Source organism: Vicia villosa, linkage group LG1 (genome assembly GCF_029867415.1).
Source record: "Vicia villosa cultivar HV-30 ecotype Madison, WI linkage group LG1, Vvil1.0, whole genome shotgun sequence".
NCBI lineage: Eukaryota > Viridiplantae > Streptophyta > Magnoliopsida > Fabales > Fabaceae > Vicia > Vicia villosa.
This window is the reverse complement of record NC_081180.1, coordinates 71,570,106-71,593,578: the sequence shown is the minus strand read 5'-3', so window position 1 is coordinate 71,593,578 and position 23,473 is coordinate 71,570,106. Positions and strand designations below refer to the sequence as shown.

At 37.0% G+C, this 23,473-nt stretch overlaps 2 protein-coding genes across 3 annotated transcripts; one reads left to right on the top strand and one right to left on the bottom strand.

Moving 5' to 3' along the window:
* Positions 1–2,009: 2,009 nt before the first annotated feature.
* On the top strand, positions 2,010–2,660 carry LOC131645297 (uncharacterized). Its single transcript, XM_058915946.1, has one exon. It carries the CDS (start codon positions 2,010–2,012, stop codon positions 2,658–2,660), a length of 651 nt encoding a protein of 216 aa, XP_058771929.1.
* A 10,379-nt stretch (positions 2,661–13,039) lies between these two features.
* On the bottom strand, positions 13,040–17,654 carry LOC131641471 (subtilisin-like serine-protease S). Of its 2 annotated transcripts, none has more exons than XM_058911766.1 (11): positions 17,227–17,654; positions 17,054–17,154; positions 16,877–16,974; positions 16,612–16,770; positions 15,747–15,858; positions 14,969–15,497; positions 14,767–14,873; positions 14,436–14,678; positions 14,114–14,228; positions 13,834–14,017; positions 13,040–13,749 (listed from the first exon to the last, which is right to left on the bottom strand). In XM_058911766.1, the coding sequence occupies exons 1-11, from the start codon at positions 17,323–17,325 to the stop codon at positions 13,205–13,207; spliced, it is 2,292 nt and encodes a 763-aa protein (XP_058767749.1). In that variant the 5' UTR covers positions 17,326–17,654; the 3' UTR covers positions 13,040–13,204. The 2 variants fall into 2 exon arrangements, with proteins under 2 accessions (XP_058767749.1, XP_058767757.1); XM_058911774.1 differs by having other exon boundaries at positions 14,767–14,861; positions 17,227–17,652.
* Positions 17,655–23,473: the final 5,819 nt, after the last annotated feature.

The window sequence follows — 23,473 nt, the reverse complement described above, 5'->3', positions numbered from 1 at the left end:
GAATTCCAGGTAAATAATCACTTTCAACCAATACATTCTTCACATTGTCAATGAATTTTTCTGCAAAAAAGTTACGTTGCTTCCGTAGATCCATCTACATAACGTGTTGAAGATGAACACTTTCGTAGATGCATCTACGGAATAGTCCCAACAGGTTTTTTCTAGCATTTTGTAATTCTGTGTGATTTTTCAAAATAAGTATGGTGCACCCCGATAATATTTCAAGAGAATTAGCTACTTTAGTCGATGTAGCTACGAGTATCGATGGGGTAGTCGCAAATGTGGTAGATGTCAGAGGTGACTTTCGTAGCAAGCAAGACTTTGATGATCGTGAAAGCATGCTAACATGGATTCGTAGGAACGCAACTAATCTTGGTTTTGGGGTGGCGATAGGAAGATCGGATAATGGTACGGCAAGAAGAAACTCGTTTGTAACAATATTGTGCGAAAGAAGCGGGAAATACCATCATCCTCTAAAGAATTTTAAAAGAGACGACACGGGGACTAGAAAATGCGAGTGTCCGTTTAAAATCTGTTGTTACATGTTAGCTAGCACAAAATGGAGATGCTTTGTTGTTTGTGGTTTACATAACTATGATTTGTGCGCAAAATTACAAGGCCGTCCGGTGGCATGTCTGCTCAATCCGGTTGAGAAGGCATCTATTAAAGACATGTCCTTGAATTTTGTTCAGCCGAAAAATATACTTGCCACATTGAAAAGGAAGGAACCCGACAGCATTTCAAATATAAGTCAAGTGTATACTCAACGGTACTGCAATAAAAAGGCGAGTATGGGAGTAGGAGCGAGATGCAACATTTGTTGAAAATGTTGGATGATAACAAATACGTGGCACGGTACAGATATTGCGATGACCAGGTTATGGTCCGAGATATTTTTTGGACTCATCCGGATTCCATAAAGTTGTTCAACACTTTCTCGACAATGCTCCTTCTCGATTCTACCTACAAGACCAACAAGTATCGACTCCCGTTATTCGAGATGGTCGGTGTTACATCCACCGAGAAGACATTTGCCATTGGTTTTGCTTTTTGGAGTGTGAAAATAGGGTAATTTTAGGTGGTCCTTGGAGGTGTGTTGCTCACTTTTGAAAAAACAAGTCGACATGCCTAAGGCGATTGTTACGGACTGCGATCCCGCTTTGATGAATGCGAGTGCAAAGGTATTTCCTTCTTCTGATGCATTACTTTGTCGATATCACATATCATGTAATGTGAGAAGTAAGGTTAAACCCGCTGTGAGGACAAAACAAGTAGCGACCTAAGGTGGGAAAGTGGTGAAGCCCGGAGTGATTGTTGACCAAATAATGGATGCATGGGCTCGTATTGCAAGTTCGTCGACAAAAGAATTATATGCCGATGCCGTATTGCAATTTTAGAAAATATGTGAAAAATATCCCGATTTATTGAAATACATTGAAAGCACCATTCTTGACAAAGTGAAGGAGAAGTTTGTTTATACGTGGACTGATAAGGTCCGACACCTTAGGAATACAACCACCAATAGAGTTGAGTCGACACATGCTACTTTGAAAAATTGGTTGTGTGATAGCAAGGGTGATTTGTGTAAAGCATGGGACACCATAAATCACATGATTTCTAACCAACACAACGAAATACAAACGTTGTTCGGTTGGAGCATTACAGTTTTGGAGCATCGATTTAAGAACAACATCATTTACTCTCAATTGATCGGCAATGTGTCTCGGGCCGGATTAAATTATATCTTTCACGAGGAGAATCGAGGTGAAACACTTTGTGGCGATACCGCAAAGTGTGGCTGCACTATTACTATCACGTATGGTCTCCCGTGTGCTTGTGCTATTGCTAAAAAAGTGAGATTAGGTGAGCCAATAACAATGAATGAAATCACTCCTCATTTGAAGAGACTTAGTTTTGATGATGATGGTTGTGTCGAAGAAGATTTGAATAGCTCTATAATTTCCGAATTGGAGGCGATACAAGAGAGGTTTTAGAAGGCCGGTGACAACATGAAATTATACATCAAAGAACAATTGCGGAGGATTGGATTTCGCGAAATAACCGACATGAAACCACTGTCTCAACCCGTTAAGACAAAAGGTGCTCCGAAGAAAGTTAAGTCTACGCCAAATGACAACTCGATAACACGGTCTCCTTCATATTGTGAGCATGTCGACAAACTCTTTCCCGAATCACCTACTCCGAAATCGCAAAAATCTCAAAAGAGTTCAAACAAGGGAGCTCTCCTAAGCAAACCGCCTCCGACACCTATTCCACCGCAAGTTCCGCAAGTATTGACTCCGATTCTGACACCTATTATTCCAAAAGTTCCGATTCCAACACCTATTGCTCCATCAATTGAAGAGGTACAAATTACTCCAAAAATTCCATTCATTGACGAGATGCCGGTTTTTATGCATAAATACATCGAACAGATCGTCAATGTAGTGGGGGACGGTAATTGCGAATTTCGGGTCGTATCGGCTTTGCTTGGTAAGGGAGAGGATGCCCATGAGCTTGTCCGTCATGATCTTATCGACGAGTTGGTGAACCATAAAAACTCATACACGCGGGTATTTAGAGACGAAACCAAATTTCAATTGGTCAACGAAGCTCTTGTTCCTTGGGGAGCGCCTACACACCGGTTTTGCATTGAATGAGATTCCCGGAACTGGGACATCTTATTGCATGCGCATATGACATGGTATGCATTGACTTGACGTATTATGGTTTTTCGGAAACCTTTTTTCCGCTCTGCACCGCACCTCATACAAATCCAATTGATCGTATTATATGTGTTGGATGGCTCGCCAAATCGCGTCATTTTGTACAAGTTTACTTGAAACCGGGATGCCCCATACCACCTATGTCACCGGAATGGAATCTTCATCATACCGAACTTGATGAGACGTGGCTGGATGTATTTGTTGATAGGATGCATGAATTCGAAAGATTGAAGAATATCGATAAAATCTCGAATGCGGAAAAGTCAAAATTGGAACCACCAATAGATTTAGCCGGCGATAATTATTTTCATGTATTTATCTAGTTTCAAAGTGTAATATATGCACTCTATAACATTGCAATATAATCCTGTTTTTGTGTTTGTGTGTTTGTGTGTTTTGTTCCTATGTGTGTTTGTATCCTAAATTCTGCTGCTACTGCTTTCTGTTCTGCTAAAAAAAAGCAGGGAAACTTCCGTAGATCCATCTGCGGAAGAGTATTACAATGAAAATTATAGGTCTTTACTGTAGATGCATATACAGAAAGGTGTTACGTATGACCCTTTCGTGGATATATCTACGGAAGGTTTTATGACATACATTGTGTGGTCCATATTCTTCAAAGGCTTCTATAAATTTGGGGTTTCTAGGTTTGCATTACATACAAGCACAAACCTTAATCACAGACACAAAAATGTTTCGCATTAGGCCAGATGGATGTCACCGAACATCAAGAACATCAATGAAGCGTCCCGATCCTGAAATGGAATACCGCATATGGGATGGGCATGCCATTTTGTCTCCCGTCAAACCACCCGTGCCAGTGAAATTTTGGAATATTCATTCCTTCGACCAATTCAAGAGGACTATCATGTCTTTTTTAGAGGGAGAGTACAAACCCGAAGAAGAAATCAAAAGGATCCAAAGGCTTAGAACAAGTACCTCGTTTCAACCGAAAAAACGGAACGTTGGTGGGTTGAAGTGAAATTCGACATGGATTGCATTCAAATGATGCATGGATTAGATGACATTGTTTTAACCATTGTAATTTCTTAGATCTATTAGTTTTCTTAATTTTCTATTTGAAGTTTCGTTGTAATATCGATTAATCAATGAATCAATGCAATGTCTTTTATGATTAGAAATGCCTCTGTTCTGGTTTACTGGGTTTGGGCTGATTTCGTAGATGCACATGCGAAAGACTTCCGTAGTTGCATCTACGGAACAAAACAACGTTAAACAAAAAAAAAGTGCTTCCGGAGATGCATCTACGGAAGCACGAGGACAAAATGGTCAATTCGATAGTAGGTAAGAGGGATATGAGATTGGTTGAGAAATTACCTAAGAATAAATTGTAATCTAAAATCAATTGTTAATTAAAAAAAACTATAAGAATAAATTGTTACCTAGAACTAATTGATGGCCCAAAAATCAAATGTAACCCATTCAAAAACAAAATATAATCAATTGTAACTTATTTCAAAATAAAAATGTTATTTTGAAACTTTACGACCGAAATCTAGGATCAGCATATATTGATGGATTAAAAATATAATTAGCTAACAAATATTTTGTAATTGGGTTTATAAATATGCCAATAATCATTTATCAAATACATGGACAATTTTTTTTGTCAAATTATTAAATGTTTAAAAAATTTGTAGTTAAGTTCCTCTTAAATATATGAGTAATTGGTAATCAAGTTTCTAAATTTTAAATATAATTTGTAATTTGGTTTCTAAATTTAAAGACCTAACTACAAATACTTCAATGTTCAGGAACTAAATTGATATTTTATTTTAACCATCTAGTTACAAATTATTGATGAGTTTATGAGCTCAATTAATAGAGCAACAGGAAAATAACAATATTAGATACATTTGAGGTTCATTAGGTGATATAGGAAAAACTTGGTGGAGTTCCTCTTAGAGTAGGTACAATACATTGGTTTGAATTACAAGTGTATAATAAGTGTGAGTTAGAAAATTTGAGAAATAAAGTAGGGGGAAGTCCTACATTGAATAAAAATATGGAGATTTGAGAATTTATAAGTGAGGGAACTCACACATCTATCACCTTAAAATTTTGGGTGAGTATATGGTGTGTTTTCACAAATGTTTGTTGCTCATAAAAGAAAAAGCTCCAACGTACAATGTAAGGAGAACAATTTTGAATTTTAACAGTTTGTTAAGTGTGCAAGATCTGATAATTAGTTTTGGAATCTGGGTGAGCAAGTTGTGGACTCTGGAAGTTGAGGACTCTGGACTAGTGAAAGTTCTAGACTCTAAACGAGCAACTCTGGACACCAATTTGCACTCTGAACCAATGTTGAATATGAGATGTGTTTACGAGCGAATTTGCATATGGAAGCATCAAGTTAAATCCTTGGACTTTGGAAGTTGTGGACTCTGGACTAGTGAAAGTTCTAGACTCTGAACGAGCAATTCTAAATTCTGGACACCAATTTTCACTCTAAACCAATGTTGAATACGAGATGTGTTTACAAGCGAATTTGCATATGAAAGCATCAAGTTAAATCCTAAAACGATTATATCCATGAAGACTCTGATTTAAGACTTTGAAGTCTCAACGTTCCCAAGCTCTCAAGAAACTCTGATTAAGCTTCAACAATTTTATAAGAAGCCTTTGACTCAAGAAGTTAACTATAAAGAGAGATAATGACTATGAACTCTGATCAAACTTCATCAATACTTATCTGAAGCCTATGATAAGAATCTCATGACTAAAGAAGATCTCATGACGACAGTATAATATCTTACTCACTTCCCTGAAAATCTAGATAAATGACTGTAGTCTGCACCATCATTGCTATCACACGTCTCATAAACTATCCTAGTGCTGCAAATGCCACTCTAGTCTAGTACTAGCTAACATCTCTAACAACTATACTTTTTGTGATTACTCTTTATTTTATTCTCCAAAGAATCTATTTATTTTTCTATAAAATAGGACTTGGAAGAATAAAAAAAATAGCGAGTAAGAGTAAAAAGAAAGAGTGTGAAGCAGTGCAAATAGAGATACACACAAGGAGAATAAAACATGTGAGCAATTGTGTGTGAAGTTGTAAAAATATGATACACTTGAGAAAAATGATAATATAAGTGTGAAGCTGAACAAACAAAGATACACATAAGAAGAAGAAGAAAATATGTGTGCAAGAATTCATTAAAGATGTACAACACGAAGAAGTAAAGAAGATCACTGAATATATACAAAGAGAAAATACATACAATTGAAGAAATAAGCTTACACTATGCAAATAGAAGCAAATAGGAATATTCAGCAAGAAGGAAAAGAGCAAGTGTTAAGAAGATCTTCAAGAACAACAAAGAAATAAACAGTTGAAAACTTTACATTTTAAGTCATCTAAAGTGTTGTCTTTTAAAAGATTAAATTTGTGTAATATGCTTTTGTAGAATTAATTTTGTATACACGCAAACACTGTGTTTAACCAGTTGGTTAAAGTTCCTTGAGTGACTAAGCTTTGTCAAAATACTCGAGATGTCATTGACACTTGTCTTTGAGTTAATTTCCTTGAGGGACTACGATATAGTCAGAAGCCTTGAAAAGATATTGTCAGGTAGTCTTTGAGGTTGTAATCAAAGAAATGATTAGTGGATTAAGTCCTTGTGATAAAGAAAAATCACCTTGGTGAGTGGATTGAAGTTAGTCTAGTTAACAGTGAACCATGATAAAATCTTGTGTTATTTATCATGGTTGCTTTTGTGTTGTTTGTTCCTGGATGATGGAAAACGATTTTATCATAAAACCCAATTGAAAACCCCATATTTTGAGTTTTATTGAACCTTCAATTGATATCAGAGCTTCGATTATGTTATTAATAGTTCAAAAACTTAAAAATATAAAAAAAGACCCGTTCTTTGAAGCATTTTGGGAGCAGTTCCTTCACCTGGTAACAACAATGATAGGTTGAATCCGATGCTATCTTTGATGAAGAAGACAAAGTGTCTCTGTTTTCCAGACGTTTTTAATCAAATCTGGAAATAAAGACAAAAAGTGTTCAGAAGCTACAAAAGATCAGAAGGACACTCTCAGTTATCTTGGTCGATTAGCGAATTAAGTATTTGTGATAAGGCAAAATCACCTCGGTGGTTGAACTGGAGATAGCCTAGTTAACGTAGAACCAAGATAAAATCTTGGGTTATTTATCATTGTTTCTTCTGTGTGAATGATGGAAAAAGTTTTTATAATAAAGCCCAATTCAAATCCCCCTTTCTTGTGTTTAATTGAACCTTTAAAATGCTCCCACATGTTGACCCCCAGATTTGATGGCCCAACTATGGTATCATGAGTCTTTGGTTTGAGTGAAAGACAGGTTCACTTGTATCAAAAGTACACCCCACATGGTGGTGGGTAGGAGGTGTCTCGTTGAAGAGTGTCAATAGTGGTATAAGTATATATGGATGAAATAGCTTCCGCTTGAGGGGGAGCATTGTGGATAGACTCACACTTGAGGGGGGGGTGTTGAGAATAACATTAGTGAGTTGGAAACTTTGAGAAAAAAATAGTGGGGAAGTACTACATTGAATATAAAAGTGGACACTTGTGCATTTATAAGTGAGAAAACCCACACACCTATCACCTTTCACTAGAAGAAGTATGCCCAATTTATCTTGGAGAGGTGCAAGATGAGCAACTGTAATGCAACTGCCACACCATTAGAAACTCGAGCAAAGTTGAAGAAGGAGACATATGATGAGTTTGTAAGTGCAATATTGTACAAACAAATCATTGGATCCATGAGGTATTTTTGCAACACAAGGCAAGACAATTTTTTAAGCAGACTCATGGAGAAACCCCAAAAATATCACTTTTATGCAGTTAAGAGAGTGCTAAGATACATAAAGGGAACGATTGATCATGGTGTGGTAATTGTAAGACAAAAGAAGACCAACACAAATTTTTAGGTGTATGGCTACACTGATTCATATTTTAGTGGAGATCAAGACGAGAAAAAGAGTACTACATGCTACATATTCATGATCGAAGGCACTTCAATCTCTCTGAGCTCAATGAAGCAAAGTATTGTGGATTTGTCATCATGTGAAGCTGATTACGTGGCTGCATCATATGCATCATGTCTAGCAACATGGATAAAGATGTTTCTAGAAGAGCTCAAGATCATGGAACCTAAGAAAATGAAGTTATTTGTCGATAACAAGTCAGCTATCGGCCTAGCCAATCATCCTATGTAAATAAAGGAAAGAAGGTATCATTTTCTCAAGGATTAAGTAAATAAAGGAAAGCTTGAGCTTGAGCATTGCAAGAGAGAATGATAACTAGCTGATATACTCACTAAACCCCTGAAGAAAGTCAGGTTAGACGAGTTGAAGAAAAACATTGGGATAAGAAGTCTAAAAAACATGAATTAGGTGGTGTGATAGAAGTTATAATTCATTATTTTGTAGAAAAGATTGTATTCGACATAGGTGTGTTCGACCTAGTCGAAGTAGTAGAAGACAACTATATTCGACAAATTCGAATACATCATATAACTATTGTGTCTAAGCCAAAATATAACTTTGTATATTTTGGGCTTGAGTTATATGTTTTGGGCTTAGGCCTTGATCGTCTATAAATAGACATACTATTGTAATAATTTTATATTTGAACACTTAATAGTTTTAACAGCTTCACAAATTTTAAATATAGTTTTCCTCTCATTTCAATCTCTCTTTTCTCTCTTCAATATTCTTCCTCATGTTTCTTTAAAACCCTAATTGTTCCAACAAATTGGTATCAACGATCCCGAGTTGCGATTTAGAGCGAATGTGTAATGGAAAATGGAACTACAACATCACTGCAATTTCCAACAAATCTACTGGTTTTCAAAGTTGAGAGCTACTAGAGGTGGTTTGCGCTAATGAAAGTCATCTTCAGATTTCAAGATGTGTATGAAATTGTGAATGATGGAGTACCGACATTGGTGGTGAATGCAATTGATGTTCAAAAAGCTGCACACAAGGATCAAAGAAAGAAAGGTGAAAAATCTATGTTGTTGATTCACCAGTTTGTGGTTTCTAACGTGTTCGAGAAGATCATTTAAGAGGAAATGGCCCAAGGAGCGTGAGACAAGTTGAAGAAATTGTACGACAGAGATGAAAAATTGAAGAGGATGAAGTTGCAGACATCGAGAAAACAATTCGAGATGACTCAGATGATGGAAGATGAACCAGTCTCATAATTCTTTTCATGTGTGGTGCTATTAACGAACTAAATTAAGATATGTGGTGAATCAATCAACGATTTGAAGAATATTGAGAAAGTGTTGAGATCTCTGACTGCAAATTTTGAGATGAAATTGGAAGAACTTCAAGCTTCATTAAAGGTTTATGAGATGAGGCCGAAGTAGGGGAACTCCTAAAGGGAGAAGGTGGCTGAATAGGCACTACAAGCAAGATTCATAAAAAAGTATGGAAAAGAAAAGGTGAAGCATAGAAAGAATCTTGCTAATGATGAGAAGTCAAGAAAGACTTCAAAGGTTCACTCTGATTTAACCAAGAAAGAAATGGGAAACCATTATTTGGAGAAGAAAGTTGACATGAAGGACATGCAGTGTTACAACTGTTAAACATTTGGTCATTATACTCGAGACTATCAAAGAAAGAAATAAGTAAGGGAAAAAGATAATGATGAAGTGCAATACGCACATGCTTGAGATTATCATTCTGATCATGTGTTACTCATGACCAACACTTAGTCGAACAATGAGAAATCCAACATGTGGTACCTAGATTCTGGATGCAACAACCACATGACTGGAAATAAAACCTAGTTCACCAAGTTAGAAGAACCAGTCTAGAAAGTGATCAAGTTTGCATATGACAGGCACATCACATCATGTGGAAAATTAGACATATATGTGGTTAGAAAGGATGGTTGAAAGCCAATATCACTGATGTGCTATATGTACCTTTGATGACAAGTAGTTTTATAAACATAAGTCAATAACTTGCAAAAGGGTATAACATGAAGTTGGAAAAGAATCAAATGAAGGTGTATGATGGTGATGAAAGATTAATTCTACAAACATCATTGGAAAACAACAAGACCTTCTAAGTACAAATCAACACTATTGATCACCAATGTCTTTCTTTAACTACAGAATAAGACAAAAATTGGCTATGGCATCTCAGGTATGGAAATCTAAACTTCAGAAGTTTAGGTATGCTCAAGATGAATAAGACAGTGTATGTCTTACCTCAAGTGAATGACCCAAGTCAGGTGTGTTAGGAATGTTACAAAGAAAATCAGGCTAGGAAATCATTCAAGCATGACTTACCCATGAGGTCGAAAGAAAAGCTAAAGCTAGTTCACTCTGATGTGTGTGGACCTTTTGAAGTAAGATCGAATGGAAGTAACGTCTATTTCCTAAATTTCGTAGATGAGTTCACCAGGTTTATGTGGATTCACCTTATTCAAAGGAAGAGCGAGATGTTCATACAATTTAAGAAATTTAAATTGCATGTCGAGAAAGAAAGTGGATGCAAGTTAAAGAAACTGAGAACCGATGGTGGTGGTGAATACACCTCTAGAGAATTTGCAAAATTCTGCAATAATGAAGGTATAGAACATGAGTTCATTTCACCCTATACACCTCAACATATTAGTATAGTTGAGAGGAAGAATTTCAGTATATTAAACATGACTAGGAATATGTTGGTAGCTAAAGATACACCAAAGAAATTTTAGGGTGAAGCAACTTCGACAACGGTATACATTCTAAACAAATGTCCAACGAAGAAGATAGTAAAAAAATATCTTATGAGGTTTGAACAGAACCTAGGCCAAATGTCAGTCATCTTAGAGTTTTTGGATCAATGTGTTTGAGGCATGTTCCTGAACAATTTAGGAAGAAGCTAGATGATATAAGTTAGACCATGGTGCTCATGGGTTATTATTCAACTGGTGCATATAAGTTGTATTCACCAAACGATGATAAACTAGTGATTAGTAAAGATGTTCTAGTGGATGAAAGCAAAGGGTGAGATTGGAGTCACGGGTCAGTTCAACAGGAGTCACATACAGTCAGAACTGTATTTGAAGAAGAGGAACAAGCTAAAGTCACAACCAATGGAAATGAAGAACCATTTGAGCAGAATGTCATAAGATCGATTATAACAAGAACCGAGTCAATAAGGCTAGCTGGATATGAAAGATTCCCAGATCAAGCAGTCGATGCAAATGGAGACTTAATAGAAAGAAGCGATGATGATGATGAATGAAGCAGAACCAATCAATTTGAATCAAGCCATGAATGACTCGAATTGGTTAGCATCCATGAAAGAATAACTCAGGGCAATAGAAAATAATGACCGAGAAGCTTGTCAATAGATCTATCAAGCCAATTAAAGTGAAGCGGGTCTACAAGTTGAAACAAATTCCAAACCGTGAAATTTTCAAGCATAAGGCAAGACTAGTGGCGATAGGTTTTATGCAAAATTTGGTAATAATTTCAAGAGATTTACACACCTGTTGCAAGGTTGGAGACAAACAGAATTGTTGTGTTGACAACAACATATAATGGGTGAAAGATACGTCAGTTGGATGTAATCTCATCATTTCTAAATGGACCTTTGGTAGAAGAAGTCTATGTCAGTCAACCATCAGGATTCGAAATCAAAGAGCAGGAGTCGAAGGTGTACAGATTGAGGAAGACTTTATATTGCTTGAAGCAAGCCCCAAGGGTTTGGAATAAGAGAATATATAGCTACATGATCGATGCAGGTTTCACCAAGTATGTCTCTAAACATGACGTGCATTTCAATGATGCATACAAGGTCAGTCAAAACATTTTATGCCTGCATGTAGATGATTTGTTGATCACAGGTGCAGATGATGCCGAGATAAGAAAAGTCAAGTTGAAGTTAATGTAAGAGTTTGAAATGTATGACCTGGGAACCTGTCATATTTCTTCAGGACGGAGTTTAAAGACACAAGTGAATGAATGTTCTTGCACGAGAAGAAGTATGCCTAAGATATCTTGAAGAGTTTTAAGATGAGCAACTGTAATGCAACTCCACACCATTAGAAATTGAAGCAAAGTTGAAGAAGGAGACAGATGATGAGTTTGTAAGTGCAGCACTATACAAATAAATCATTGGATTCTTGAGGTATCTTTGCAACACAAGGCCAGGCATTTGTCTAAGTGTCGGATTGTTAATAAGATTCATGGAGAAACTCCAAGAATGTCATCTCATTTTAGTTAAAAGGGTGATGAAATATATATAAAGGGTATGATTGATCATGGTGTGATGATTCCAAGATAAAAGAAGAACAACACAAATGCATAGAAATATGGATAGGTTGATTCAATTTTCAGTGGATATATGACGAGAAGAAGAGTACTGCATACTACATAGTCATGATCGAAGGCGCTCAAATCTCTTGGAGCTCAAGGAAGCAAAGTATTGTGACTTTGTCATCATGAGTTGAGTACGTGGCTACATCATATGGATCATGTTAAGAAACATAGATAGAGATGTTGATATAAGAGCTCAAGATCATGGAACCTAAGAAAATGAAGTTGTTTGTCGATAACAAGTCAGCTATCAACCTAGCCAATCATCATATGTGTAATGGTCTAAGTAAACACATAGAGAGAAGATATCATTTTCTCAGGGATCAAGTAAATAAAGGGAAACTTGAACTTGACCATTGCAAGATATAGAATTAGCTGATATACTCCCAAACCCCTGAAGAAAGTCAAGTTCGATGAGTTGAAGAAAATCATTGAGATGAGAAGTCTCGAAAACATGAATTAGGCGGTGTGTTAGAAATTGTAATTTATTGTTTTGTAGAAAAGACTGTATTTGACATAGGTGTGTTCGACCTAGTCGAAGTAGTAGAAATCAGTTGTATTCGACAGAGTCAAATACATCATATAGCTGTTGTGTCAAAGCCTAAATATAACTCTGTATATTTTGGGCTTGGGTTATATGTTTTGAGTTTGCGCCTTGATCGCCTATAAATAGATATGCTATTGTAATAGTTTTTGATTTAAACATTTGAGAGTTTAAACACCTACACAAATTTTAAATATAGTTTTTCTCTCATTTTTTTTTTTACTTTCTTAATCTTCCTCATATTTTTTGAAAATCCTAATCATTCCAACAAAAACAAATAAGCAATTAAACCAATTAAAAACAAAACATGCGACCTTATATTATGCAACATAGTTGCCAAAATCTAGTAGTTTATAACATAAACAAAAATGGGATTAATTCAAGTGTTTTACAAATCAAAGTAAAGCATAAAGCAACCATATGGCAAAATTGACAAATAATATTGAACTTCAAAGTAATTTCACCTAAATACATATTTTCTTTGGATTCTATTTTAAGCAATTGTTTCTTATCCAAACATATACCTAGCACAATTTTAGCAGTAATAATTCAAAGCTTTTTAAGCTATATACTGATATTTACAATCATTGTTGTCTAACCAACCTTTACAACCAAAGGACTAGTAACTTGTAATCTTTTATTTTTCCATGACAAGAATCCAAATTTGTATCCTTTTGAAGGAGAAGTTACTTTGAAATTCACAATGAACTTGATTTTCTGTCCCATTCTTCTGAAAACTAACCGGTTCGGCGTAACCGTGACATTAACACCAGGTGGTGAAGAAACTATAGATTTATATATACTTGTTGCTTTTCCAACATTTGTCACAACCCTTGTAACTGAAAAACTGTCTTTGAGATTTGGAACTGAAATGGATGGATAGTTGAGGTTTGATGCAGTGGTCAATGTGTTCATGCTATTACATGTGCTGTTGTCTCTAGTAACTAGATGAAGTGATCTTTGATCATAACCAAGTGAACATAGGAATGCGATAAAATCTGTTGGTTCGGAATCGTAGATGAGACCAGGGTCAAGAACTCTTGCAGGGTTCAAAAACCCTGATCCATAATCGAACGCATTGGCCCTTGTTTGTTCTGGATCTACGCTGATCGGTTTGTGATGTTTATCTAGGATTGTTGCTGCATGATAAAAAAAATCACGTTTAGTCGTGCACTCGAGGTTATAATATCATTATGCAGCGAGTGCATTAAAGTTTGTAATACCGGTTGTCATGATGGCGGATTTGATGGCAGACGGAGACCATGAAGGATGAACAGCTTTGACTAAGGTTGCGATTCCGGTTACATGAGGGCAAGCCATAGAAGTTCCCGAGAGAATGTTGAACATGTTTCCGGTTGCTGGAGACCATGCTGCAAGAATGTTTATTCCTGGAGCTGTGATATCAGGCTACATAGAAATCACAGTATTACATAAATGTTAAATGTTGTAAAGAAAGTTAAGATAGATTATGGCAATTCAATTGCATAAAAATGAGGAATTCACCTTCAAAATTTCAGGGCTTAGAGCACTAGGACCTCTAGAAGAAAATGCTGCGACGCGCGGTGCTGGTTGAGCTCCAATTACTGTCTTTGCTCTTAATATCTTTGACATAGGTTTACTGTTTGACATATAACCGAATGTGAAGTTAGACTTCCGAAAATAGCAATACAAGTAGAAATTGGATCCTCTACAAATGCAATATGGTGCTCCAGAGCTTTAGGGACCTTAAAGATTTCAAATTTTAACGGTCTCTACATCACCATACTGCAGTTTTAGAGGATCCACGTTCCTAAAAGTATAGTACTTTCCAAACTATAAAACGAACCGAGTAGTCTTGAGATAGGATAGAATCTTTTCGCCTGTTTTCTTTCCAACAATAGCCGAAGGGATCACGAACGGGATAGCAACATCTTGATTTGTCTCATCAATAAGTATCATTCCAACTCCACCTGCTTCTTTAACTATCTTACTCTTTTTCACCTTTGAATCAGTTGAACTCTCGACATGTCTACAAACTAGAACCTTCCCTTTGGTCTTTGTTTTATTCAAAGAACTCTCTAAACAGTAACTACAAAATCAAACAAAAATGTAACTTAAAAGCCGTTTTTTCGCCTTGATTTTTTTGTTAGTTCTCACTTTCAAGTACCTTGCTTCACCTGGATTGATAAGGAGTGAAGTATCCTGCAAAGGCTTGAGATGCCGAAATTATCCTTGATGATGCATTCATTTCAAACAGACTCAGACTTTCACCCTGATCCAGTAACTGAAAAATAGTGAGATAACAACAAACATATTTCAAGATATTATTGAAGGCGAAAGTTAGAGACTAAACACATTATTACGAAAGCTTCGAGTTACCGTGACTTTTGCGCCATTTCCTAACATGATATCAGAAGTGAAATCCCTATCAGTTGAGCTAGCAGCAACAGTAAGCATCCATGGTGCAAGATTAGTAGCAGAACCCGGCATTCCTTCATTTCCAGCCGATGAAACAACAAGCACTCCACGGTTAGCAGCGTGAAACGAACCTATAGATATAGCATCATTGAAATAATCTCCTTGCGGTGATTGAGCACCGAGTGATAGAGACAAAATGTGAACTCCATCTCTTATAGCATCATCAAATGCAGCTAACAAGTCCACATCATAGCAACCTGAATCCCAGCATGTTTTGTATACAGCAATCCTAGCCATTGGTGCCCCTCCTCTCGCACCTCCACTTGCTAGTCCTTTATAGTTCATGTTTTCTACGTATCTCCCCGTGGCTATAGAAGCTGTATGGCTACCGTGACCAGTGCTATCCCTAGCTGATTTGAACGAGACTTTTTCGTTTGACTCTTCTTCTGCTTCGTATCCACTTATATAGTATCTCGCACCTATCACTTTCCTATTCCATAAATCATAACAACCAATGAAAAAGAAACAAATGAATACAAAGGTTTCAAATAACGGGTAGCGGAAGTGTTTGTGTTGCCTCATTCACAGTCGCATTACACTTTTGGGGATATAAAAACTGTTATGCCACGGCCTTAATTGCAGATGCGGGGACGTTTATTTAAAACTCAAATGAAAACAAATGGCTATGATGCCAAATAAATAAATTGAAAGGACATGAGGGTAACAGTTAACCACAAACCTGTTGCAAGTTGAAGCATTGAATGCTTCTCCTGATTGACATTGACCTTTCCACCCTGGTGGCACTGCTGGCATGTCGGTGTCACTGAAACTCGGAGATTCTGGCCAAATTCCTGTATGTAACATAATTATTAACAGAACTCATTGAAATAGATTCATGGCCAAGGTTTGTATCTATGAAAGTTTGACGTCACATACCAAACACGACAATGATAATAATTTACGAAAATAAAAACGATTGAATGTAATTACAAATGTCAGTATCAGACATGGACACATACCGAACACCAAACATACATTCAATTTGAAATGTCGGTTTCATTTAGATTTGTACTAATTCACCCCTCTTGAAGTGGATATTTTTTTCACATGGTTCAAAGTAGGGGCCTCCCAATTGAGTAAACTCTATAATTCAATTTTGGATGTTACTATTAATCATACAACTTTCCTTAAACCTGCTACTGCTAAAGCAGAAAAAAATAAAGTAGCAGTTTTTCTGCTAGTAGAGTAATAAATGAGTGTGGAAGTGAAAATTCATGTGAACCGGGCAATAAATGCCATTATGGAACAATAACTGAACTTGAGAATGAAGGAATTGTGACATAGAAGTTATCAACTTTACCATAAATGATAGGATCTCATAAAGGCTAAAACATTACTCAAATAGTATTCACTCTACCAGCTTCTCAGAATCACGGTGGGACAAAAACTACATACCAATACCAGCTTCTCAAAATCACAGTGAAAAAGGCCGTGCCGAAGCGGTGGCCTACCGGGTTACCAAACATATGCTAAACTATAGTAAAAAAAACATAATTTCTTTAAAAAAAAACCTTAAAATAACAACAAAAATACAAGATACTCACCAGTATCAATGAAACCAATGATGATGTTTTCTTGGTTTTTAATAGAGTAGCCAAGAGTTTCCATGGTTTGGTCATCCAAAAGTCCCATGAAATCCCATGAATGAGTTGTGTGAAGCTTTCTTTTAGAATTTGGAAAAACAGAAACCACTCCTGCCATTTCTGCTCAAAATTTTCAAATTACAGAAGCCATTAAATTAAACTCTTTTTATATCAATTTCAACATTAAAAAAGCTGAGAAGATGAAAAGAGAAACAATAAAACTTACTAGAAATTTGTGAAGCTTGTTCATCACTGAGCTTAGCTGCAAAGCCTCTAAAACCATGTCTATAGCTATAAACATGAGAAGCTTGTGCTTGTTCAATGCTGTGAAAAACATTCAAAACATCAAAATTGAGAGAATAAAAAAACCACTTTACCTTAAACAAAGCAAATTGGTTCTAACCTTCCATTATGAACAGAAGCAAGTATTTGATGATTTTCCTTCAAAATATCATCTGGGTGTTCATGTTCACCACTTTTGCTTCCCATATAAACTAAATAAACCTGAAAATTATTCAAGATTCAAACTTTGATTCACAAACTCAAAACCCAAAAAGACACTACTTTTGAATTTACCTTGGTGGAGAAGCAAAAGCTAACATTTGCAATAAGCACAAAAAGAAACAGAGAAAACAAGGTACTGTTCATAACAGGATAACGAAAAGAAGAAGACATTGTTGAAGTTTCAAAGTTTGTAATGTATATGAGAAAATAGAGCAAGGTTATATAAGTAAAGACAAAAGGGTATATAGAAAAATGTTTAAATTTCCAAAATATTGTGAATGGAAAATAAAAATTGAATCTTTATGAGGAACAAGTGAAGGGTGAGAAACATGGTTGATGTGTCATGTGGTAAGATTCAACTAGGTTGTTTATATAACAAAAAAAAGTGATGGTTGCAATGAGAGAACATGGAGTAGTAGCAGTAGTGGTGGCAGAAGCACTAGTTGTTAAATGGTGAATTATATGATGACTATGAGAGAGAAAGTTAGAGAGAGAATATGACCTATTCTGGAATAGGGGTGGCAAATGAGCGTTATTTTTGTCATGTTCGGTTCCATTTAGATTCATCACGTAAAATTAAAAAAAAAAATTAGGTGGGACGAACATTATGTAATTTGAATTTAAAATTTTGATCCGTTTTATGAAAAAGGATCCGCGGACATACATTTTTTAACTTAAAAATTATAAAAATGTGTGTTAATATTCGCGGCTGCAAGAGTATGCAAAGAAAATGGAACAGAACGATGCTGACATATTAGAGAATGCGGACTTAAAATTTTGGTTAGACTCATATTTTAATAAAAGGTTGGGCCCGCTTTGCCACTCTATTTGGACACTGTTTGGATTTAATGTGATTAACACTCAAGATTAGTGGAAGAAAGGTGGATGATTAGCATTTAGCATAGCATAAACCATGTGACATTACTTATGTTTTGGTTAATGAAAATGAGAATCTAATAATGATTTAAGAAATTGGAATTTGGTGGTTGATGTTGTAAAGTTTGTCAGAGTTCAATTGTTAATTGAGTGGCAATCCCCAAATTCTGAAGGGTGATTAATAGGTCATTAATGGGTCATTAAATTAAGAGTTGAATCTAAATTATTGATTAGTTATGATGTGTGTTGAAATGTTAGATTTGTGGATATCATATCACACACAGCTACAGCTGTTTAAAACAGAAGAGACAAATTTATCATGATCCATTGATGGTGAACTAAAATAATGTAGAACAATTATGGTGAATTATATGAATCTAAAACTAAAATAATTGTTGTAAATCCTTTTATTAAAAAAAAAAAACACTCTTCGAATATTAAAGTCTTCTATGCCTTGATCCGGGAACCATCTTCTCATTCTAAATTTTCTAATTACTCTAAATGACTTAAAGAGTTAATTAAGGAGGAATATAAGGAATTTGGATTATATTCATAAAATGCGTGACATATTTAATAACTTTGATTGTTCAATCTCAAATCTCATATGTACAAGGGTAGAAAGTTCAAGAAAATTTCTTCACCCACCTCCTAACCTTCCAGCCCATCCCTGGTGAATTTACAACACTACCCTTTGTTTCGGAAGTTCATTTCCGAAAAGCAATTTTTTTTTTAAAAAAAGGTGTTTTCGGAAATGTATCTCCGAAAACGTGTTTTTTTTAATATAAAATATTGATTTCGGAGATGCATCTCCGAAATAAAGTTACATTTTTAGAAAATGTGGTGTTTCGGAAGTTCATCTCCGAACGCACCCCCCCTAGAGGAATTCGAAAATGAACTTCCGAATTTATGTCTGGACAGAAGAAAAATGGAAAACAACAACGATTCGCTTTATTTAATCGGGTGAAGATTACAACGATAATATTACTGAAAATTAAAGTTACATATTGTTGAACACGGGTAGGTGGGGATGAGTCAACATTTTGATTACGTCGTCCGCCGATCCTTGAAGTTTCGCGTCCAACTCAATCGGGCCTTTCGAAGAAAATCGGTCGAACGTTGTCCACAAAACCGCTAAATCTTCGTCGTTCTTGATCTCAAAAGGTGTGAACTTAATGCCTCCCTCGTCGTTAAGCGATGGCGAGCGGTACTCGAGCTTGACAACCTTTCGATTCTCGGGATAGCGCAAAAGCGTGTTGAGCGACGGTATCAACTCCGCAAACGGCGTGTCGCGCGAGAAGCGAAATTGGAACGGCATCGGGTAGCCGGTTTCAAAGTAGACGAATGCTAGGTGGGGGTAGGTTTGTGTCATTTGTGTTTTGTGGTGTGAAGAGGATGAAGAAGAGTGTGTGGTATTTATGGACTTATTGGAGCATTGATGGCCCAACAAATCTTATCCTGCATCAGGGGACATTTCGGAAATGAACTTCCGAAAATAGGCTCCAGACATGTATATTTCGGAAGTTCATTTCCGAATTATGCAGAAACAGAGGCAAATTTCAAATTTTGTGCATTGCATTCAGTTTTGTGTTACCAATACCAAAAGCATTCAAAATAGGCATAAATTACACAAAGATGACATAAAACATACTTATATTATATATGTATTGAATCGGTCCGATTTTACATGATAAACAACAATACATACAAAAAATGATCGTTACGAACAAAAACGATCCGGAACGAACTAAAATTCACCGAACCAATCGGTGGATCCTAAGTCCAAAATAGGCACGTTCTTCGACCGCTCTCTATTTTGCTCGCGCTCTTTGCTCATCATTTCTTCAAACTCCGTCATCCTCGAAACGAACGGATCCGGCCAAGTCTCCGCCTCATTTGAACGATGTGCCGTCCATTGACAAGAAGTAGCCGGTATAGGACAACCCGGTTTCAAAAACACTTGAACAAAGTGCCGCGATCGTAGATACCCGATGCATATGATGCGGCCCGACGCGTCCAACGGCGGTCGACTATGAAGTGGAAAGAAAGTCTCACTTAGTCCAAACCTCGTCAAATCGATACACACCATATCATACGCACTTGCTATTAGATGACCCATATCGGGGAATGACATCCACTTCGAAACCGGAGCGATACCGGTAAGTGATGGAACAAGTGCATCATGAATTTTTGCAAACTTTTCTTGATTTTCATATAGTCGGCCGTAGATGTCCCGATACGAAGTCAACTTCGCAATGAGTTCCCGTCGGACTAAAGTGTGATTATTTTCCCCTTTACCGAGCAAACCCGCAACGGCCCGATATTCACAATTGCCGTCGCCTCCAACATCAACGATGTTATCGATATATTTGTGCATAAAAAGTGGCATCTCATCAATGTAGACAATTGGTGATTTTTTGATCGGCGGTGTACGAGGTGGCTTCGAAATACGGACTCCTTTGTTACCACGACACTTAGACTTCGGTGTCTCATGAATTTCCGGGAACGATGCATCAACATGTTCAAAGTAGGAAGGAGATCATTTTGTTGACGTGTCATCTTGTGTAATTTTGGACTTTTTCGGTGCACCTTTCGTTTTAACCGGTTGAGATGGCGGTTTCAAATCGGTGGTCTCCGGAAATGCGATCTTTCGCAATTGTTCTTTTATGTGCATTTTTGTTGTGTCGTCCGCTTTAGCAAACTTCTCCATTATCACTTCCAACTCGTCGGAGATGGTGATTTTGGAGTCATTTTCTTTCGGCGGGTCAAAATCATCAAAACGAAGTTTCTTCCAATGGTCGGCTACCTCATCCATGCGTATGGGTGAATTCAAATTTTTCTTTTTTGCAAGTATACAAGCACACGGAAGGCCGTATGTAGTTCTAATGGTGCACCCACATAATGAACTATCCGTCCCCGTGGTCTCCGACCGCTTAGCTTCATGAAACAAAAAATTCAAACCCGTTCGAGATATGTTGTAAATCAATTGGGAGAATAGAATTTGGCCCTTATACCGGTGTTCCATAACCGTCTTGCTCCGACCGAACGATGTTTGAATTTCATTTTGTTGATTTTCAAGCATTTGGTTCACGGTGTCCCATCCGCGACACAAATCTCCCTTGCTATCACCCAACCACCTCTTGAAGACCGCATGTGCGGATTCAACTCGGTTAGTCGTGGTGCAACCAAGATGTCTAACCCGATTTGTCCAAGCGCACACGACTTTTTCTCTAACTTTGTCAAGAATGGTGGATTCGACGTAATAACAAAAAGTCTTAATGGAATCACACAAAGACCTAAAGTGTACCAATTTCTCGGTATAATCCTCTTCGGAATATGCATCCAAAATTCCCCTCCATGCCGCCATTATCCTATCAACCACAACACCGGCTTTGACAACTTTACCATTTTCATCCGGCCTATCTTTTGTCCCAACTGCGGGTTTCAACTTGCTTCTCACGTTGCAAGTTATGTGATACCGGCAAAGTAAAGCGGTAGATGTTGGGAAGACGGTATCGACCGCATTCATCAAAGCATTGTCCCGATCGGTGACAATGACGTTTGGCATAACCTCTTGATCAACTAACAAAGACTTGCAAATTCCCAAGGCCCACGTAAAGTTGTCTTCTTTTTCACACTCCAAAAAAGCAAACCCCACCGAATAGGTCTTGTCCGTCGAGGTCACACCGACGATCTCTAGAAGAGGAAGCCTATATTTGTTTGTCTTGTACGTCGAATCCATGACTAGAACGGTTGGAAATGTGTTGAATAATTTGATACTTTCGGGATGAGTCCAAAAAATATCACGCACCGTAACTTTATCCTTGGAGGTTCGGAAGCTTGAAACATATTTGTTATCGTCTAGTAGTTTCAAAAGTTGTTGCATTTCCGACCGAGGGCCCATATTCAATACTTTGAGATTGTGTCGTTCATTGTAAACTTGCTTGATATTTGAAACGCTATCCGGATTCTTACGCTTCAAATCGGCAAGTATGTTGCGAGGCGCCACTTTGACTATCGTTAGGTCCGATATCACATTCCTCTCTTCGCGGGACAAACGACACGCTATTGGATGCCCGTGTAACTTGACATCCAAGGCATGATTATGAATTCCACAAATTACGGTTAACTGCCACAAATCATCAACCCTCCGAGTAGCACGCAACTTAAACGGAGACCCGCACTTCCTCGATCCCGTGTCCTCGTGTTTTAGCACCCAGTTTGATTGTACATAACTACCACCCCGTTCGCAATTCAAAACAACGAAAGCTTTCCGCCTACTATTTCCGTTGTCCGACCTTAAAATAACAATTCCAAATCCATGTTTGTGAGCTTCCTTCCGAACCCAATCAATCAATTGTTCGCGACTACCGAAGCTCCGATCATTTGTAAAATGTTGCCGAACATCGACCGCATCGATCATAGGAGTAACGTCAATAACCGGATCGTTATTAACGTTGACAATTTCCGGAACTATGCCTCCATCGTCTTGCACAATATTGTCCGGATGCACCATACCTAACAAATGAAAAAATTATCAAAAGTTGGCCAAAACTGTTTTTTTTTACTGCCAGGCCTATTTTCGGAAGTTCATTTCCGAAATATGTTAGGTAATATATTTCGGAAATGAACTTCCGAACCATATCAGTTTTCAGCATAAATTTGTTGAATCAATGTAGTGAAATAGGGGATGAAATGAGTGATGTTTACCTGAAATTGATGCTTTCTATGCTCCCTTTAACGTGATCAACGGTTTGAAACTTGATTTTAGGGCGAAAAATGGATGGAGATTGATTGGGTTTTAGAGAGGGGTTTGAGAAGTTTTGGAGAAAAATGATGAAATAGTGAAGGAGGGAAATTTGTATATGCAGCAACAGTTTCGGAAATGAACTTCCGAAAATATGCACGGATTTTGAATTTTTTTGACTTCGGAAATGCACTTCCGAATTGTGGAAATTTTTAAAAAAAAAAAAACGCTTCGGAAGTTCATTTCCGAAGCAGGGGTAATTTGGGATTTTCGCTGGGGGTGACCCCCATAGGGAGGTGGCTAAAGAAATTTTCAACTTCAATGTCCTTACCCTAGATGCTTAAGTGTCAATGCTCGTATTTATTACTCATATTTTAATTATAATAGATCAATAAACAACAAAATGTATGTAATTGAATTATAAAATTTCAATGGCTTAAGCAAAATAAGATGAAATATATGAAATCTAAGTTTAAAAAAAAAGAAAAGGTGAAAGTTAAAGAGCATATTATCCCTTAAATCACGCGGTTAAATGTCTTGGATCCGTAATATGGGATGATAGAGAAATAGAAGGGGTGTAAACCATCGAATTCAAGTTGGGTGGTTGAAATGGAGAAAAACATCAGGTGTTTTATGTGGTGTGAATGTACCACTCAAGTTGGAGGGAAAATATTATCGGATTGCAGTAAGACTTGTGAT

Coding starts and splice junctions, on each gene's coding strand:
- LOC131641471 (XM_058911766.1), bottom strand. CDS start 17,325: ATGTCTTCTTCTTTTCGTTATCCTGTTATGAACAGTACCTTGTTTTCT. Junction 15,498..15,746: donor AATGCTTCAACTTGCAACAG/GTTTGTGGTTAA, acceptor TTTATGGAATAG/GAAAGTGATAGGTGCGAGAT. Junction 13,750..13,833: donor ATCCGCCATCATGACAACCG/GTATTACAAACT, acceptor TTTATCATGCAG/CAACAATCCTAGATAAACAT.
- LOC131645297 (XM_058915946.1), top strand. CDS start 2,010: ATGAAATTATACATCAAAGAACAATTGCGGAGGATTGGATTTCGCGAA.